Source organism: Centrocercus urophasianus, unplaced genomic scaffold (assembly GCF_019232065.1).
Source record: "Centrocercus urophasianus isolate 14NV4802_14NV808 unplaced genomic scaffold, USGS_Curo_1.0 seq_1286, whole genome shotgun sequence".
Lineage (NCBI taxonomy): Eukaryota > Metazoa > Chordata > Aves > Galliformes > Phasianidae > Centrocercus > Centrocercus urophasianus.
Window position 1 is genome coordinate 72,961 of NW_024884460.1, and position 20,821 is coordinate 93,781.

General features: G+C 44.2%; 1 protein-coding gene across 2 annotated transcripts; it reads right to left on the minus strand.

The window, feature by feature from the left end:
* Positions 1–3,192: 3,192 nt before the first annotated feature.
* On the minus strand, positions 3,193–13,562 carry PDIA4 (protein disulfide isomerase family A member 4). 2 transcript variants are annotated; one of them, XM_042811355.1, is made up of 10 exons: positions 13,422–13,562; positions 10,099–10,255; positions 8,114–8,319; positions 7,466–7,604; positions 7,072–7,277; positions 6,282–6,440; positions 5,075–5,226; positions 4,782–4,941; positions 4,458–4,691; positions 3,193–3,845 (listed from the first exon to the last, which is right to left on the minus strand). In XM_042811355.1, exons 1-10 carry the CDS (start codon positions 13,507–13,509, stop codon positions 3,430–3,432), a joined length of 1,917 nt encoding a protein of 638 aa, XP_042667289.1. In that variant the 5' UTR covers positions 13,510–13,562; the 3' UTR covers positions 3,193–3,429. The 2 variants fall into 2 exon arrangements, with proteins under 2 accessions (XP_042667289.1, XP_042667290.1); XM_042811356.1 differs by having other exon boundaries at positions 4,782–4,938; positions 13,422–13,560.
* Positions 13,563–20,821: the final 7,259 nt, after the last annotated feature.

Consider the following 20,821-nt stretch of genomic DNA (forward strand, 5'->3'; position numbering starts at 1 on the left):
TGTGTGTGCCCAGTTTTCTTCTGCTTGTGGCTTCCTGCAGCCTCCTACAGGTTCAGAAAGCACCAGGAAAAGTCCCTGAGGCCACTGAGATGTGCAGTGATCCATGCAACAGCCCACACCTCATACTTCATGTCCCAGAAATACCTGGCAACAGGGGCAAGGCACTATAGTATTGCAGTGCCTTCAGCTAGGGTTGCTCACAGATCACCACTCTGCACCAAAAAGGGAGATAAACAATTTGAGTACATCAAGCTAAAGCCTTAACAACCACATGGCCTTGTATCAGTTTAATAAAGTGGGTTGCATACCTGCTTACATGAAACTTGATGCAATCACTCCCCAGGCTGCAGAACACAGTCCTCTGATCCGTAACCAAAAAGCATTCTGGAGCACAGGTAGCTCACAGTGGCTTCTGTCCTTTCCTGACAGCTTGGGCAGAAATCTGACTGCTAGGCTAATGCTACTTTCTGAGGAGCCTTTAGCCCTTTATCATACACACCAACTCACATTTCACTTTCCAGGAGCCTGATGCCTTGTAAGAGCAAAGATAGTCTTTGCAGACCAGTTTTCTGCTCTGCAGTGCCTTGCTTGCTACCAGTCAGATCTTGGTCCATCCCCACATCACCATAATGAGCAGTTTATAATAACAGAATTATTTGAAACAGAAACCATATAATAACATTGCAGAGACGTATCCCACTGTAGTCCTCAGTACTAAAAAAAGCTAGCATTTAACACAATATCAATACCCCAGGCCAGTACTTACTGCTTTAATTGGCATAGATACTAAAACATTATAAAGCACTGGCTATGCTGATGTTGCTGCACACCCTTGTCCTTGTTCTTGCCCTGAACACTCAGCTCTGAACTGTACTAGGTTACAGGTCAATTTCTGTTCTCTCTAAGCTGTAGGCATGAGCACACTGGAAGAAATTTACACAAGGCCAAGCTCCTTGGAGCCTATCTGAGAACTGTTACTAGTACAAAAGCCAGTGATGAAGCCTGGAGTTGTTGTAGCTTCACTTGTAACTACAACCCAGGATGGCACCATATGTTCGCGTTGTCATGGATAAGAGCAGATGAGCCCTGTGACAGTCCCTCTTCCTTTTCTGCACTGCATGTGTTTTTTTCCCCCCTTCTATAAAAGGGGTAGCATCAAAAATGATCACTGGTATGCAGGTAATACCTTACTGTAGATAAGGAAAGCATCCTAATGCGCTAGAAAATGAGAAGCAGGCAAGCATAACACCTTTGATAAAAACTCCAAGAGATGGTATGACTCATACTCCTTAAAAGACATGGAACACATAGAAATAAAAATAATTTAAAAAAAAAATCACTCCTCACATAGATGGTTTTATACAGCAGGGGCCTAATAACGAAGCCATCCCAGTAGGACCACTGGCACAGGACTGAGTATCACAAAGTCTGTTATTGACAGCAGGGGATCCCATACAGGAAATCAGTTTGCTTTCCGGTGACTGTTCTCAAAGTCAAGGGACAACACTATTCTCTATTGTACTGAAAAGCAGTCAAGATAAATAGAAGGTAGCACAAACACTTGTAGTAAATACAGCCAAATGACACAAGTGTAAGGAAAAGAATTCCTCATCCTCCCTGATACTTAGAACCCAAAACAGTGATAACAGCGCCTGCTCTTTCAGCTCACAGCCACATAGAAATTAAATTAGTAATACTACAGCTAGGTTTATCCCTCTGAGATGCAGCTCTGGCTTAAGCTTTGCCATCCCAGAAAAAAAATTTAGGCCTTGAAATAACTGTGACCCTGGATGCCTCCAGATGCAGAAGTTAAGAAAAGCGAGGAGCACTGTGCCAGCACACCTTGCTTTGCTGCAAAGACTTTCTACAGGCTGGTGAGCTTTGTTTCAACCTGTGGTGGCTTCTGCCCACACCACCTCCTATGGGATGCAAAGATACACAGCAGCAGCACAGCACCAGCAGTAAGTTTGCAGCTAAAGAAAGAGGCGGGAATCCGTCAGCTTTGACGCAGTCCCAAGAAATTGGTCCTAGTTGTAATACTCATCACCAGAAAGGGACTTTTTCCCCTCCCTTCTAAACATTCTATATTTATCCCTGCTCTCTTGGTCAGGCATCTGCTGTGGAAAAAATCTCTGCACTGTAACTAGCCTGTAACTAAAGTATTGCAAGAACAAGTGCAATCTAGCTTCCTAAAGGCAAGGTATCTGCTTCAGGACAGAAACAGAACTGTTTGAAAACAGATGTAGGAAGTCTGTTTTTACTTCTTTGCAATACTGATAACAACTGGCAGACGCTGGACAGACTGCGTTATTACACTTATATACATTCTTCAAAGCTGAAAACATTATCCCTAACATCAGCGAATGCTCAGCTAAATCCGACCTGTTGCCAATGCAGAGACGCTCAGCAAAGACCATGGCTTTTGAAGGCTCTACAGAAAAACTTAAACAGAAACAGCAAATGATATGAAGACAACACATTCGGCCTGAGTCTTAAAGATGAAGCACTGTCTAAGCTTACTATTAACCTGCATGTTTTGGGACAGTAGAGGAAAGCCTTTGCCACAGTGAAAAAGATGACAAGTGGTGTTTTCCAGGGGTCGGTGAGAAGGTCTCAGCCTGTTTTCCTTAAGAATCACCAGCAAACATTTCCCCTCTGAAAAAGAAGACATCAATGCATAGATCTGGCAAAATCCAAACACTAGCTCCGTAGACATTATTTTTGAGAAGACTACATATATAAATTAGTTAATGTGAACTTGGAACTGGAATTCAATTAGAAAAAAAATGGTATTATAGTATCACCCTTTCCTCAGAGATGCACAAAGCAAAAGCAGACAAAGCCTAGAATGTATTTAATCAGCAATTCACTTTGTCTTATCTAAGTAGGATTTAATAGTTTATCCACACTTAAAACAAAACAAACAAAAAAAACCCACGACCCTTTCTTACTCTCAGCACTGAATACAGTAATAGTCACTGGGATAGATACACAGAAACATAGCAAGAGAAAGCTTGGCTAGCCCCCCAAGCCCGCCAAAATAACCTGACCAACAAATAAGACAAATCTATTTGGCAGAAGGATTTGGTTCTCTTTTTGGTACTTTCTTTTAACTTCAAAAAAAAAGAAAGAAAAAGAAAAAAAAAAGAAAAACAGATGTATAGGAATCAAGAAGAATCAAGCTCAACATAGTCACAAAAAATAAATGATGTATTTTATCTCCATAGATCAAAACTATAACAAACAAGACAATTGTATCAAAGTTCAGTGTCCAGAATTTTTTCCGTAATACAAAAAAAGATATTGCAATTACTTTACTGCTCAAGAATTTCCTTGTTCAAGCTGCTGAATTCTTCTCTCATTGAAGTTTTGTCAGTAACTTTCTTTAAACTACAACGTACAAAGAATTCTTTATCGCCCTCATCTTTTCTAAAGCTCTTCTTTTGTTCTAGAGAGTTTTGTAGCATGCTCCTCTATAAATTTACTCAGATGCTCTAGATCTCTGTCACCGCCTTCAAATTTAATAGGATTGTTCTTCTTGTCCCTTGGAGCAAAGTAGATGGTAGGGAATCCTTCCACTTTGTAGTGATCATTTGTCACATCGTTGGCAGTCGCATCCATCTTGGCTATGACTAGATTTTTCTCATGCTTGTATTTTTTGCCTAGCTCAGCATACACCGGTTCTAGTTTCTTGCAGTGTCCACACCACGGGGCATAGAACTCTATGAGAACATCACTCTTTGGATCCATTACTACGGCATCAAAAGTTTTACCCACTACTACTTTCACAGGCCCTTTGTTATTTTTTGGCACCGGCTGCGACTTCACAATAGGCTTCAGTTTTCCTAGGAGAAAGGATAACACACACCATTGTTAACTACAGTAAGAGCAACCGTCGTATTTCCACTATGAAAAACAGGGTAAGAATACATCTTCACACCAAAGAAAAGCACTGCACTAGTCATCAATTTCACCTCTGCAGGAAACACTGCCTAGCTTGCTGATGACATTTAGCACAGCGATCTCGTGAAGCAGGGACAAGTTGTTTCACAGCACCCTCGAAGCTTTCTCCCTCTGCTCACAAGTATCCAGCCATAATGTGCTTGAAAGGGATTTATATATATTACACTTGCCACGAATGCCAACAATCACCTGGCACTTCAAAGCTGCGAGAACATTTTAGGCTTACCAAACACATCAGCTGTTAAAATATTGCTAGATGCCACCGCACAGCTTAAACAGCAAAGTTCGTTAACAATAAAAAGGGAGGAGGGGGAAGGCAATGAACACCCAGTAAGATTTAAGTCATAAAGCATTATAAGACTTCACATATGATTTCACTGCAGCCATGAATTTCATGTGAATATCAGAAGAATATCCACTGAAGGAAAAAGCGAAGCAAATGGCTCTTTAGAAAGAAAAGAAAGAAAAAAAGTAAAAGGAAAACAATCCTTTACCTTTTTTGAATGCCAGCACAAACTGTCTGAGGGCATCAGAGTCAAACTCTTCTGGCTCCATGGCATATTTCTTGCCACCTTCATCCAGAATGGCAACATTTACATCCTCTCCACTCTCAAGCAGACCTAGATCTTTTATTTCAGAAGAATAATCCTCCTCATCAGAAACAGCAAACACATACTCAGGGAAGTCCTTGGCTACCTCTAGGACTTTGCCTCTCCAGTACTGGGTAGCTGAAGAACCAGAATGCAGCAGGATTAGTAATTTCTAGTTACTTATTACTCATTTCCTTTTAAAACTGATGAACAGGGAACTTGACTTACCAACACGATAGTCAAAACTGAAGTCAACAGTGTAATAGACAACCACTAGGGGACGCTTCGCATATCTTTTAGCATCATTGGAAGGCTTGCGATGGCCAACTAGAGGCAAAGCATGTTTCACTACGTGCTCTTTGATCTCTGATCCATCTGTAGAATACTGCTTCAAAAAAAACGGGGACAAGACATCATGTAAGTGCTGATTCTGTTACACAGTACTGGAAACCAGCATCGGTGCACACATGAATAAGGAAGGGATACGTTATAAGCAATGCCTGCATCATATTCTCACTCACTTTAAGATCCAAAACATACATCTTGGATTCATGCTTTGATTGAAACTTTTCCGGCTGCATGACAACCAGCTTTCCAGGAGATACTTTCAATAGCTTTGCAATCTCGTTGCTGAAGGTGTGATGGAACTTGTAATCTTCTCTTAAACTGTTAGCTAAAAGATTAAAATTAAGGAGAATGAAAAGTCACCAAGAACCGAATTGATGGCTTTCAACCTAAATCTTGTTACTGCAAGGACAGTCACTCACGCAGGCATGGAACAACTCTGGGCCTTAGAGAACACCTCTCGCCACCAAACAGAGTGAGAAAACACACTTTGAGAAGCACTAGTTGAATGCTATTCAACTGCTTATCTACTTGATGGTTTAGAATAAGTATTTAAAAGTACTGAACAGCTTCCAAAACACACAGTGAAGCAGCTGCTTTTTTCAGTCACCTATTCTAGGCTTCCCTCCAAATAAGAGTAGAGCTGGAAAGGAACTCTGGAAGGCACCCAATCAATCCATTTCTTTCGGGGCTACCTGGGAGACAGTTTTGTGTCTTTCCATGCTGGAGCATCCAGATGAAAACAACGTCAGAAGCAAGCAACCACAGAAAGAGAATTTGCCCTTACTACTCTGAATGATCAGACAGAAAGCAAGGCTGCATGCAGTTCAATCACATGAGACACAGACATTGATTAGAGGGCAGTTCCAGTGCTTTTCTCTGGAAGCACACACCAGTGACACGTGAAAGAGCGCTTTACCTGACCAACAATTTTTAAGAATAAGCACTGCCAAGATAAAGTCATTCAGAGATAAATAATGATCTTTCCTTCAAGTTCCCCCAGCCTGAACAAGTTCAGCAGAGTCTAGCCTTTGGAATGGTCAAGTATAAAACTAGCAAAATCATATGGTATACCTAGCAAGACATTTTGATCTGCTCTTCAGCAGAGTGTTCCCATCTCTCTAGGTCACATATTTTTGGAGACCCCACATCAAGAGTATATTATTCCCTGTGACTTACTTACTGTGACTTCAGTTACATGCACAAGATCTAGTGCGAGGGCTTTTCCCCCTTCAGTAGAAGTGGAATATCACCCTAGAGTCTCTCTCTTCCCTTTTTAAACTCCCTGAATTCAGAGAATAAATAAGGGAACTTCCCCTGCCCAAAGCCTTGAGCAACAAGGCTCAACAAATCACACTTCTAGTATTTTAAACCATGCATTACCTGCTTCCTGATAGAGCTGATAGGCTTCATCAGTTTCTCCACTAAAAACACCAATGATAATGACATCATCTCCATCCTTCAGAAATTCCTGTACCTGCTTCATAGCCTGAATCTGCTTAGATGGAGGACCAGCCTGTTCAATCATGTAGTCAACAATACCTGTTAGACAAACCCACATCCAAGAAGTTGCATAAATATTTATTGAACTGAAAGGTTCAGGCACTTCCTCTACAGAAAAACATAATAGTATATTTCACATTGACACCTTCATTTCTGTGCAATCTTTGCAAAATAACCAACAAAGTGATCAAGAAAATGGTCATAGTCTTCAAGTGCTCCAGTTCTGGGTATTCTCTTTTAGGTCGGTTTCAGGAATTCCAGGTATGTCAGCTGACCTTTCAAGTAACCCACCTTTCTGAAATTTTAGATCCTTCACCATCTCATGACCCCGCTATGAGGCAGTATTCCACTTGGTTATTCCTAATGTTTCTGCAAGCTAGTATTGATACAAGCTAGTATGAACACTTCACCAGCCCTTATAGGGCACTCAAGTGCAACTAATGGCTGCCCATTTAGTCCTACCGCTTGCTTGCATATTTAAATTATTTTTATATTAAAGGAGCTTGTTAAGGAGCATGGGGTGATGTTACAGAGATGACACAGCTTTATACTGATGGGATATGAGGGTACAAGACCATGTTTTTTCACCTTCCCCATGCTACTCTTATGGACACGTGTGTATGCTCTACATTTGTAGTCAAGCCTTTAAGAAGACGAAGAGTCACAGTACCGTATTTCTCTCGTGGACCGCTGTAGTCATAAGGTTTGCCTTTGCGAAAGATTTTCAGAGTTGGATAGCCAGTAACATCAAACTTCTTTGCAAGCTCAGTCTCAGCAGTGGCATCGACCTTAGCCAGAGGAATGGGAGGTGTGCGCTTGCTGAGCTCTTGGGCGGCCTTCTCATATTCTGGAGCAAGCCTTTTGCAGTGCCCACACCTAAGGAAGTTGGAGGGTGGAGGGCAGTTTTAATAAGCCAGGTCCTGCTAGCTACCTTCTACCTCTGCACTGGATAAGCTGCAAGCCTTTTCAGAAGATTCAGAAGAGGCATAATAGCAAAACAGCTTCACCAAGTGTATTCAGAACAGGTGTGCTAGGAAAGCAGAAGCAACTGCCTTCTTGCTTACCATGGAGCATAGAATTCCACCAGAATTATGTCAGCATCTTTCACAACATCGTCAAAATTATCCTGGGTCAATACAAGAGTAGCTTCTGGTGGAGGGGTCCAACTGGGGTCAGAAATCTCCTTGACTTTGGCTACAATTGCTGAAAAACAGTTCAATAGCTCAGTTACAAAGTTTGCACTATCATTTCTGTAGTATATCAAATGCAACAATAGATATCATATTATTACATTAATTATTTAGAAATTATGACACGAATTTCATTCTCAGCGGACAGAAAAGGCAATTTTTCCTTCTGACTGTAATGAAGCTGGACACATTCATTAAGTGAGAAATATCTGGTTTTACATCCACTGACAATTTACAGACTTACTGTTTCCTACAGGTCGATCCCTCAAAAAGCACAATACCTCCTACTGTAATCAAGCCGTTATTCAGGAAGTCTTCCACGACTAAGAGAACCACCCACTACCAACACTGTCCCCGAACACACAGGCTTTAGAAGATTGGGCAAAATTTCAGCCTTCATAATATTATTCTACTTCACATAATGGAACTTGAAATCCAAGTCCCTCCATAATAATTCCTTCAAGCAGCAAGATCATACACTTCCTTGCTTTGTTACAAAGAACTGCAAGGACCAGTTCTTACCATCTTCTGTTCGAGAGCCATCGTAGTCAACAGGCTGGCCTTTTTTCAGGATTTTAATGGTTGGGTACCCACTGACATCAAAACGACTTGCTAGCACAGTGGCTGCAGTAGCATCAATTTTGGCAACTGGAATAGGAGGGTCATTTTCCTTCAGGGTTTTGGCTATCTTTTCATACTCAGGAGCAAACTGCTTGCAGTGCCCACACCTGTCAAAGGAATACATATATAGATATACAAATGCAAGACAGACAAAGAGGAGTTTTTTTGCTACTCTGCATTTCCAGAAGGCCTTCTGCCAGATGTTCACATCATCAACCTAACATTATTTGTCTTGCTATATTTTCAGATCTGGGAAGGGGGGAGGAGGGTGGGAAGAGGGATAGGGAGGAATGATGGTGGTGTGAGGGCGAGAAAAACTACAGCCAGGTACTGTTTGTACAAACCCCAACCTTTTATTTTTCCACTCTCCATTCTAAGTTTCAAAGCCCTATAAAAAAAATTTAGTAATTACTTTTACAAAGTTGCAAACCTTGTACTGTGCTTCTCCTCCCTGCCCCCAGATACCATCTCACTCAAGACTTCAGCTTCTCCCTAGTTTGGGTTCATCTTCTCTACATGGTATCCTAAATTCAAACTAAAGAGAAAAATGAACCAGACATTAATTGTGCCTTAATGAATCCTCACCTCACACACACTCCAGTATCAGAGCACCTGGTCTACTCAGAACTCCCTGGGAAGAGCAGAAGCTACTGCTGAAGAAGCTGGCACGACAGGGCCAGTATACAAAGCATACAGAGAAGTGAACAGACTTTGATAAACTGGAGACAAAGGAAAATAAAGATAGAAACTAGTATGTAACAGCCTGTATTCTTTAGTCTCTCAATAGGCAGGAGGGAACGTAGAGGAAAAAAAAGAAAATACACTAGTTTGTGGTTGTTACACGTCCTTATGCTATGCTTCATGTTCAGTTTTCATGGTAGCAAACTACAACTACCAAACAGGGGTAGAGTCCTGCATGATGAGACTGGTATTAATTAAAAGCCAAATCTACTTCAAGCAAGAAATATTCCCCCCTCTTCCACTGAAACACTAGCACAAAATAATCACCTTGACTGCAAACATTTACTCTTGCTTTTCCCTTTAATAATCCTATTACTTTTGCCCATGAGAATGCAAGGGGAGATGCATCCTGCCTAAAGATCTTTGTATCCATGACAGTGCCCCATACTACTCTGTTGTTACTCAGTGCACACCAGTACAACAGCAGCGCACAAGGCACTATTAAAACTAGTAATACGAGGCAGCAATGTCCTCACATCATAACATCCTTCCAACAAAGACACAGATTCCAACTGCTGAAGGACAACTTCCTAACTAGGGAAGCTTTCTCCATTTATATGAGTGCACAAGTTCTTGGTACGCCAATGGGACAAGAGAGCAAGCTTGTAAAGTCACATCACATGGCCTTTCTGGGGCTCTCTGAGATAATCTCTCCTCTCCAACAGGTACAGAGCAGAGCCAGAGCCAGGACAGTGCTGCCCCTGCCGCAGGAGCCCTCAGCACAAACGATGCAAGTCTTCTCCAACCTTGGTGATTCTATGACTGAATGACCTCTATGACACTTGAGGTGACAGACAAGTGCTCTTATGGTACAGGAGCAATGAGACTTCCAGAACCATTTCCTGCCCTGGACAACATCACAGTACAGCACTACTCCTATACAAGTCTTTAAAACCAGTCATGATCCAAATATCTGCTTTTTCACATTATCCCACTGCTGTGTTAAAAATGCCATCAAGAATTTTTCACTCCTTAAAACCACTCCAATAAAGGCAACTGGGAAAAAAAGTAGAAACAAGCAACTATTTCTACCTCAAAAATCAACAACCTCCCAAGCATGCTTTCTAGGATTGCACATTGCCAAAGAAGCTCCTGGCACCCATCTCACACTGCACTTAAGGAGGTATAACAGGCTGCAAACCCACCATGGTGCGTAGAACTCCAGGAGCACAGTGTCCTTGTCTGCAGTAAAGCTGTCAAAGTTAGCATCATTCAAAACTAACACACCATTTTCTTCTTTAACTTCAGAATCATCATCATCATCTTCTTCTTCTTCATCATCAACTTCTTGCATAACAGATTCTAGAAAAGTAAAAATGTAAAAAAAAAAAACAATAACCGGTACAGATTAGGTTGTGTGAAGTTTAATGTTAAAATAAGTCTACCAACTTAGCAACAGATTAAGTATACCCCATAGTTAGAAAAAAGAAAGTATCAAAACAGGTTAATTCCTCCTTCACATTTGACAGCTGCCCAGGTTTGCAAAGTAACTGGACTCAGGTGTTTGACCTGCCCCATTTCATTTCCACACATGCTCCCTCCGTTAGCTTCACCAAAGTCTCAGTACATATTTTGCTCTTCAAAGCAAGTTAAAAGAGACACAGTGAGAATTAATGTATTCCAACCTATGCAGCACTTGCTACTAAAGTATGCTGGTGTCTTCCTGAATCATGGGAAAGCAGGGCACCAGATACGCTTCCTTGGGCAAGACGGGCACAGCTGATATCCAATTTCAGACTTGTTGAGCGAGTGCAGGATCACAGCAACATCACACAGCACCCCAAAAATCCTACTCAACATATGTGGAGATGTGAGGCGCCCTTTGGAAACAAACAGAGTCAGAACTGCCCTCAGGAACTTCAGGGGAAGCCTCTGGCTTAAGACCACCAATCCAAAACAGGCCTTTGGAGAAGACACTTGCTAAATTAGAGAAGCAGGGGTTACACATGATATCTGGTGCCAAGACATACCAACCAGCCCTGACTTGGAAGTTGGGACTGTTTCTCTAACATTTGATTATCCACGTCTTCTAAAGATTTTTGTCAAAACTTCTATAATTCTAGCAAAATCTTACTGAATGGTTCTAAGGAAATTTCTGTCAGAGGACAAGTGATGAGAATACCTTATCCCCAATATAAACCATACGTCATTGAAACTAAGGACCTTTTAACCACTGTAAGCTCCAGGATTAAAAGAAGTACAATGAAAGTTGAAGTTTCCTTGTTCAAAACAGTATATTATATACATTTTAGTTGGCTTTTGACTAAGTTGACATGACTGACAGCAGTAGGCAGTAGACAGTGTACATGCAGTTTACTTGTCCAGGACAAGAATGCTGAAAATACTTCTGACTTCACCTGAAATTTGAAATGCAAGCGTTAGAAGCATGTAATATCCACTGGGAAGGCACAAGCAATAAAAAAGAATTCCAAGCCTATTCTCAGGCCAAGAGCAAACCATACCAACAAGCTCACCACAGGCACCACAGACACCAAACATCACATATTGTTAGACAGCAGCAACCATTTTTCCATGAAAAAAAAAGATAATAAGTGTGTAAGCTCTCATAAGCTCTCACACAACAATGCACTCGTGCAGAAGACATGCTTATTTTAATTTGAGTGCAACTCTGCGTGATACTAAAATATTCATGTCTGATGAGGTGAGAGATCACAGGGGATCATTTCTCACACAACAGAAGTCGCTTGGATCAAGTTTCTCAGCAACTACTATTGCTTTATCTGATTGAAGCTAAACTTTAAAACTGGACAACAGCTTCTCTGTTGCTGCATCAGAACAGTTGCAGGAAAGGATTAAGCTTCCAGGGAGAACTACCAGGGCATTCATTTACCATGGTGAAAAAGGCAGTTTTTCAGGGGGTTCAGCAGTCACAACTTCTACTAACAGTGCTCCATGGTTCTGAGGGATGTTTCACAACAGGATGTTCAAGGTTGGTCTGTGCCTGAACTCCCTTCCAGAGAGCTGTACCACGCCAGTTGCTTGAAAACATGTCAGACTTGATTTTCACTGACAAAAAAAGTCTGAGCAAAATTTGTCAGTCAATTTTGCTCATGCAGCTCTGATTCTAACCACCAGGCTGCTACTCTTGTTTCTGCTCAAAATGCTAACCTTCCTTCCCTGATGAGAAGGCACACCGCCATAGCGGCACCATATGCTCAGAGTACGGAAAAGCAACAAAGATTCTGCACAGCTGAAGGGCTAAACCACAAGATCCAATATATGCCGCTGAAGTAATTTTGTATCTTTCACTGGAAGTAGCTGTGTGTCTGCCAACACCAGTTTTTTTTTTGACAGGGATGTATTTAGATCGCTGCACAAACATACCCAAGCACTTGCTCCACCCAAAGGAAGGAGGTATGGAAAAGCAGGACTCCAGTCTGCCCCTTGCTGAAGCAGAGCACCTCTATCTGGGATGCCCACGAACTGTGGAATCCACAACTCCACCAACTCCTACAGCCACTTGAGCTACCTCTAATACATCAGGGCTGAAGCTTTTCATGAACTACCTGGGAGATAAGGGGAGCTGGGGCACCCTTCATTTATTCAGCATTACTGATTTATATTTTTTAGGAGAGCTGTCACAGAATGAGCAACTGACACCTGATACGGCAGAAGTAGTGTGATAATATTTGTATAACAGAGCTCACGAAAACAAAGCAGCTGCATGCAACGAAGTATTTTTGTTTCTTGAAGCTATATGCAAAGGAAATGGTCAAAGCAATGAAGCAAGAGCTTTGCTAGAACCTGTCTTCCAGTAAAATTCCAACAAAATACTCTCAGAAATCTCTACACAAGTACGTCATTTAAAAATAAATATAGTAAAGCTGACCCTTGTTTTAAAACTTCACATACGTGGTGCTGACTGGCAGGCCTCTCAGGATGATGGGTTACTCTGAAACTAGCCCATAAGCTTGGCTTCACCGAGCTTTTCAACACTTACTGGAAATCTGGCCTAGCCATTTTTTTCCTCGAGTGAAATGGATCCTGTACGAAAGCCAGTGAAGTTTAGATGCAGCTCGTTCAGATTCCGCCCGCGTTTCCTTTAAGAAGGGCATTACAGCATCTCCCAGCCTGAGCACAGCGAGGTGGCCTCCATCTCCCGAAGACACGAGTGAAGATAAGGCACACGTCGCCAGGTGCTTCAAATGGCCATTTCACAAACGCAGCCTCCATCTTTCCTGCGGCACACCGACCGCACGCTCCCTTCCTTCTCCTCCACGTGCGGAGGACTAGCGGCCACGACCTGCCCCCCACCAGCTCCAGCCTCGCCTTTCTCTCAGCATATTCACCGTCCCAGCCCACGTTCCGCCCCAACATCACCGCACAACAAGCTCGGCTTCACGTCAGTTTCGGATCGATCGCCTCACCGACTGACCCCGCACCCACTGATCGCGGCCCCAACTCGCCCGGCGGCCTCCGCCCTTCCCAGCTCCCGCCGCCCGCTCACCTTCGCCGTCCTCCTGCGCCATCAGCACGGCCAGCTGCGCCGTCCCCAGCAGCAGCAGCAGCAGCACCCACAGTCCGCGCCGCCTCATCTCGCCGCCGCACAGCGAAACAACGCAACCCCGCTCCGACCCCCCGCGACTCGGAGTCGACCGCAGCCTCCCCGTCCGGCCGAGCGCCTGCTCTGAGTTGCCGCCTCCTCATTGGCCGCCCGCGGGCCGCCAACCGCCGGCCGCCACGAGCAGCGGGCGCGGCCGCGCTCCGAGCGGCGACGGGGGAGGGCGGAGCTTCGCGGCGCCGGGACGCAACACCGACGGTCGGGATTGGCGGGAACCGCAGGGGGCGGAAGTGAGGGAGGGGAGGAGAGGAGAGCGGTGTCGGCCTGTGAGGGCGCGCCGCGTGCTGTGTGCGGTGTGAGCCCCCGCCCCGCCTGAGGAGAGAAGGGCGGCGGCGCAGCTGGGCGGTCGGCTTGTCGATCGGAGCTGCTTGGAGTTATTTAGCAATTGTTTTTTCACGCTCTGAGCTTCTGATCCTTGGGCAGGTGGCGTATAAGGCAGGCTAGGTTCGGTATGTTGTAAAACATTTAAGTACGATGTGATGAAAAATTGTCTTCAGCAACTCGGAGCGCGAGCTTGTAACGTGGAAAGCGCGGTGTTAGGGACCGAGGAGGTGTTGTGTCACTGAAGGACTGCGGGTGCATCTGGGTCGTCGTTCAGCTCTGTCTGAGAAAGGAAGTTAACAGTTGCTTTGTGCTTCATCCATCGCTTACAGCGCAGGGCTCTGCTGACCTCCATCCGGCAGCCAGACGGGTCTCAGAAATGCTGCAGGCTGATGCAGAAGCAACTTTTCAAATTATCGGTGAATTGCCACAGTCAGAGGGGTCTGATGTGAGACCTGCTCCGAAAAGGTGTTTGGGTCCCGCTGATTGTGGTGTTTATAAAAGTAAGCGACTTGCTGAAATTTTGTGTTCTTAACATAGGTATGCGGTAATATGATAGATTGGGCAGTGTTTTGTAAGAATAACTCAGATAATAGGAAGTCATTATCTAGAGGATGCTTAGTGTTTGGTTAACACAGCGTTGGACTGAATGCTGTGTTTCTGTGTCAGGTGACACAGGTGGTCGTGGAGCTAATCACTGTACGTACGTAGTACTGCAAATTCTATGGGATGCTGTCTTTGATATTTGTGGAAGGAACATGCAGCAGGAAATGGCAAAGAAGAAAATGCCAGTATTCTTCTCCAGAAGTCCTGAAAATTGACAAACTAATCTACATCAATCTAGCTTCTGCTGTTCAGTTCTACTGCAATCTCAAAAATGGATCTGAACCTACTTGGCTTTTCACAGCCTGATAAGAGTGGCGACTTACGAGGATACTGAGTAATTACAGCAGTCTCATTTATGTGGTAGCTGCTTTAAGTCGTTATAATTCTTAATATCACAGGGTGGCACTGATACTGGCCTGAATGGAGGTGCAAGAAATTATGTTACTGCTTTTGAATGTGAAGGCTGCTCTGAAAGTAATGCCTCCTGTGTTATGTTGGGCTGCTACATCAGGGTGGATATTAGGGCAGTAGAGCTTGAACCTTCCCTCCGATGTTCTGTTACATTTTGTTGCTGTGTGATAGAGGGCAGTAGAGAAGCATTGTAACAAAACGATGTCTGGTATGGAAGCATGTATGAAGCAAAGATGTGTAATTGTGTTTCTCCATGCAGAAAAATGTCACCCATTGATATCTGTGGATGCTAGCTGAACATTTATGGAGGCCAGACAGTGAATATTAGCACAATGAGGCAGTAGGTGATGCGCTTCAGCAGTAGCAAGAGCGGGTCACCTTTGCTGGTTCAGATTTTTATGAGCGCAGCATGCAGGCTTTTGTTCACTGCTGCTGAAAATGCATAGCTAGTGGTGGTGACTATGCTGAAAACTACTGTAACTGAAAGTTTGCTCTATCAAATATTGTTATCATGCTCTTTCTATCTGTAGGAGTTTCCGTGGAAATAAATAGGAGGCATTACTTTTGCAGTGGCCTATGTACAGATTTTGTACTTGAGTGCTGTAGCAAATAGCTGATTGTTCTCAAAGAATTGGAAAAATCCTTGTAATACCATGCATGCAACTGAAGTACAGGGCCAGTGAACTACTGTGTTGGACCGTGAGGCACAGCATTTTCAGTAGGACTGTGAAGGACCAGTTTCTCTTCCTGTGCTTTTTCTGAATAAAGTATTTGTTCCTATGGCGTGAGTTGAAGGTTTTGTTAATGCTACTCACTGGCAGTCTGAACCATTGTTCAAAATGCTGCAGATACACACCTGACATTGCAATATGTGCATAGTTCTGAATCACTTTGGGGGAATGCTCTCAAAACTTGTTTTAAAAAAAAAAAAAAAAAACAAAAAAAAAAAAAACAAAACAACCACACACGCACACAAAACAACTGGTTGAGTTGTAAAACCTCACTTATTTGATCATAGAATGGCTTGAGTTGGAAGGGTCCTCAGAGACCGTCTAGTTCCAAACTGTGAGCAGGGTTGCCAGCCACCAGATCAGGTTGCCCTGGGCCTCATCCAACCTGACCTGGAATGCTTCCAGGAATGGGGCATCACATCCTCTCTGCACAGCCTGTTCCAGCAATTCACTGCACTCCTAATGAAAAATTTCCCCTGACATCTAATCTAAATCTCCTCTCCTTTAGTTAAAAGCCATTCCCCCCTGTCCTATCGCTATCTTCCTGAGTAACAAGTCAATTTCCTTCCTGTTTATAGGCTCCCAGCTTGTCTTCATAGGAGAGGTGCTCCAGTCCTGTGATCATCCTTGTAGCCCTACTCTGGACCCATTCTAAAAGCTCTACATCTTTCTTGTGCTGGGGCCCCCTGACCTGGACACAGTACTCCAGAGGGGGGGTCTCATGAGGGCAGAATAGAGAGGGGTAATTGTCTCCCCTTCTCTGCTGGCCTTCCTTCTTTTAATGCAGCCTAGCGATACTGTTAGCCTTCAGGGCTGCAAGGTGCACTGGTGGCTCATGTCACATTTTTCATCTACTGGGACCCCAACCAGAAAAGGGAGGTCCAGGAGGCCGTACACCCCTTAGTGAATGACACAGGTAGGCTGGTAACAACGGACAAGGAGAAGGCTGAAGTACCTAACAACTCTTTCGCCTCTGTCTTCGCTGATCACTGCTTTCCACGCAGCCCTCAAACATTTGGCTAAGTAGGAGAGGACTGTGGAAGCAGTGTTCCTCCCATGGTAATTGAAGATCAGATTCATGACCACCTGAGGAGCCTGAACATCCCCAAGTCTATGGGTCCCAATGAGATGCATCCTGGAGCCCTAAGGGAATTAGCTGACGTAGTCGCCACGCCACTCTCTATGGTACTTGAAAAGTTGTGGTGACTCTACCAACTGGAGTTTCTGGTGACTGGATAAAAGGCAACAACACACTCATTTTTAACTCATTTTTAAGAAGGGTAAAATTGACATGTAGGGAACTACCATCCTATCAGTCTCACATCTGTGCCAGGAAAGATCATGGCACAAATCTTCCTGGGTCGAGGCAACCCCCTTTACTGATACAAACTGAGGGACGAAAGGATTGAGAGCAGCCCTGCTGTGAAAGACCTGAGGGTAATGGTGGATGGAAAGTTGAACATAAGCCAACACTGTACCCTCAGAGCCCCAGAAGCCTACTGTATCCCGGGCTGTATCAGAAGTTTGGGGAAGGAGATCCCACTCTTCTACTCTGTGCTGGTGAGGCCTCACCTGGAGTACTGCATCCAGGTGTGGAGTCCTCAGTACTGGAGAGACAGGGACCTGTTGGAGAGCATTCAGAGAAGAGCTACGAAAATGATCCACAGTGTGGAACACCTCTCCTGTAAGGACAGGCTGAGAGATCTGGGGCTGTTCAGCGTGGAGAGGAGAAGGCTCTCAGGTGACCTGATAGTGGCCTTTCAGTATCTGTAGGGGAGCTACAGGAAAGAAGGGGACAGACCCTTTAGCAGGGTCTGTGGTGACAGAACAAGGGGAAATGGCTTCAAGCTCAAAGGGGTAGATTTATGTTGATATAAGGAAGAAGTCTTTTACAGTGAGGGTGGTGAGGCACTGGAACAGGTTACCTAGTGCTGCAGTGGGTGCAGGCTCCATTCCTGAAGATTCTCAAGGCGAGGCTGGGTCAGGCCTTGGGAAACCTGATCTAGCTGTGATGTCCCTGTTCATTGCAGGGGAGTTGGACTAACTGACCTTTAAAAGTCTCCTCCAATTTTAAGGATTCTGTGATTCTGTGATTCTATGATTGCAATCCTATCTGGAAAGCAGGAATACCTGTCTGTAGACAGAGAAAACATTGTTACTTCTTCTGTGACCTGCCAAAAAGGATCCTATATTATGGCAGGATTTGGTATGTGCTTCCCAAACAGGGATCAGAAAACACTGTAAGAGGTGAGTATTGAAGCATGCATCTTAAACACGCAGGAGAGAACAAGAGAAGCTATACTCTTTTGCAGCAAAGGTGTTGGAGATGGACCTGTATGGAGGAGCAGTTGTGCTGACGGTGCCGTGCAGTCACTGGAAGCACTGGCTTCATTTTAGGATGACGTCTGAGATCAGTAAGGCTGGTGAAAATGCAGTTTTGCCATGCACCTGCATGGATTTTGGCACCAGTCTCAATTTTGTTCCAACAACAACCCACCTGGCCTGTAGAAGGATTCACCAAATCCATAGAGAAAAAAGGGGATATAGAATGGAATAAGCATCCCTTGAAATTCAGATCCCATCTTCCTCAGAATAGGAGTTTTGTCACGTGCATGTTTGGCCACAAGGTGCCGTTGTCAGAGAGAAAGTTGATTCGGGAGCTTGTAGATGAAATCAGAATCTCCCAGCTCCCTGTTCTGGGAACACTGCAAGGAACTGTTGTTGCACTGTCAAGCGGAAGCTGTGTAGCATTGGACTTGAAGCCACAACACAGTCCAGGAATTTTCCCAGCTGCATGCATGCTGGTTTTTGTTTGCTTTTGCACATCAGACTCAACAGAGAAGCTGATATCTCTCTTAGGCAGGTGGGAGCAGGTAGTAACAGGTCAGGAACAGTTTCAGAGAGGGAGGCTGTTGTTCTTAGAGCAGTTATCCTATGGGAGTCACTCTTCCCTTGTAATTAGTTAATTGTTCTTCGATCATCTGAATGATATATCTTCACTAGCTGGCAACCAGTCTATCTTATGGCTTCCATTTTTGCTCTGCCTGAGCTATGTCCTCTAGTCAGTGAGATGAGGATCAGCTTATTAGAGCTTTTTCTGTCCTTGAGCTACAAACAGTACACAGGACCCCGGTGTTGTGCATAATACTGTTCTGCATAATGTCTGGTTTTCGGATCGTTAAAAATGCACATCCATCTTGTCAAGGTGATTTCTTTATCAGCCGGGAAACTGGGATTCATGTACACAGATTAGTAATACATCAGTTGGTTATCATTCAGATGTAGATACAGCTGTTGCTGCTGGATAGAATCATAGAATCACCAAGGTTGGAAAAGACCTCTAAGATCACCCATTTCAACAGTCCACCTATCACCAGTATTTCCCAGTAAACCATGTCCTTCAGTACAGCATCTAAATGTTTCTTGAATGCCTTCAGAGACAATGATTCCACCACCTCCCTGCGCAGCCCGTTCCAGCAACTGACCACTCTCTCAGAGAAGGATCATTTCCTAACGTCCAACCTCAATCTCCCCTGGCACAACTTCAGTCCATTGCCTCTACTCCTATCACTAGTTACATGGGAGAAGGAGCTGACACCCACCTCACCACAATCTTCCTTCAGATAGTTGTAAAGAGTGATAAGATCACTCCTGAGCCTCCTCTTCTGCAGACTAAACAATCCCAGCTTTCTCAGTCACTCCTCCTAAGATCTGTGGTCCAGATCCCTTACCACTTTTGTTGCCCTTCTCTTGCCATGCTCCAGGGCATCAGTGTCTTTCTTGTAGTGAGGAGCCCAGAACAGCACAGTACTCGAGGTGCGAGTACCAGGGCTGAGTACAGAGGAACGATCACTTCCCTGCTCCTGCTGGCAACACTATTTATGATACAAGCTAGGATGCCATTGGCCTTGGCCACCTAGGCGCACTGCCGGCTCATGTTCAGTTGACCATCAACCAATATCTCCAGTTGTGTTTCCTTTACACAGTCTTCCAGTCACTTTGCCCCAAGACTGCAGCACTGCTTGGGGTTGTTGTGAACAAAGTGCAGGGCCTACCACTTGATCTTGTTGAACTTCATCCCATTGGCTTAAACCCAGCTATCCAGCCTGTCCGTATCTGTCTGTAGGACCTTCCTACCCCCACACAAATTGACACTTCCTGCCAAATTGATGTCACCTGCAAACTTACTGAGGGTGCATTCAGTGCCCTGGATTCTGGCATTGGGAGGGTCTAGACAATATGCTGCTGGTGAATGGTGTGGGACTTTTCTCTGAAATCCTGCCCTCATAGATTTGGTAACTTGAAAATGGCTTTAGAGGACCTTAGTGTCTCTAGGTAGAGAACTGTGCATATTCAACATTCCTGCTTACCTAGAGTTTCACAGGTTTATAGAAGCTCTGCTGAGTTCCCAACAAGCTTGAAAAAGCACCTTCTTGAACCTAAGATATTGAAATCCAGAAAAAGCTGCTGGTACAGCATTGGACAGCTGTTCTGTGTTCCTCTCAGAAGGAGCAATTGAACAAAAGGAAATGCCTTGTAAACGCTGCTATTAACTTCATTAGTTAATGGATTGTGCTATTTTCTCATTAATAATTTGCAGAATCCATGCAGATACTGCACAAAAACCTGCTTGTTTGTGACTTCTGCCTTGTTGGGAAACTATTCAGGCTTAGTATTTCTTGTAATGTCCTCAAGACAGCGTTTGGTCTCAGTCTCCTGAGGGAAAATGATCATCAGCCCAGTGCAGTGCAGGTGCAATAGTGTGAGAAAGGCTGGACAGAGCAGAAAGGAGGCCATTGCTTCACCACTGACCCAGCTGTGATGGGACTTGCGGTTTGGTCAGGAGGTTCCCTGAGTAACCAGGACAGGTAGTGACACAGAAGTGCCACTGTTCCTTTGACACTGACATGGCCCCTCACCACATCCTTCTCTCTAAATTGTAGAGGTACGGATTTGAATTGAAAGATGAACTGTTTGATGGATTAAGAACTGGTTTGCTGTTTGCAGTCAAAGGATTCTGATCGACGATTCTACGTCAGGGTGGAGGCCAGTCACCAGTGGTGTCCTGCAAGGGTTGATCCTGGGACCAGTGCTCTCCAGCACCTTTATCAGTGACATAGATGATGGAATTGAGTGCACCCTCAGCAAGTTTTAAAATAATGCCAAGGTGAGCAGCAAATTCGATACATCGGAGAGAAGGGAAGCAACTCAGAGGAG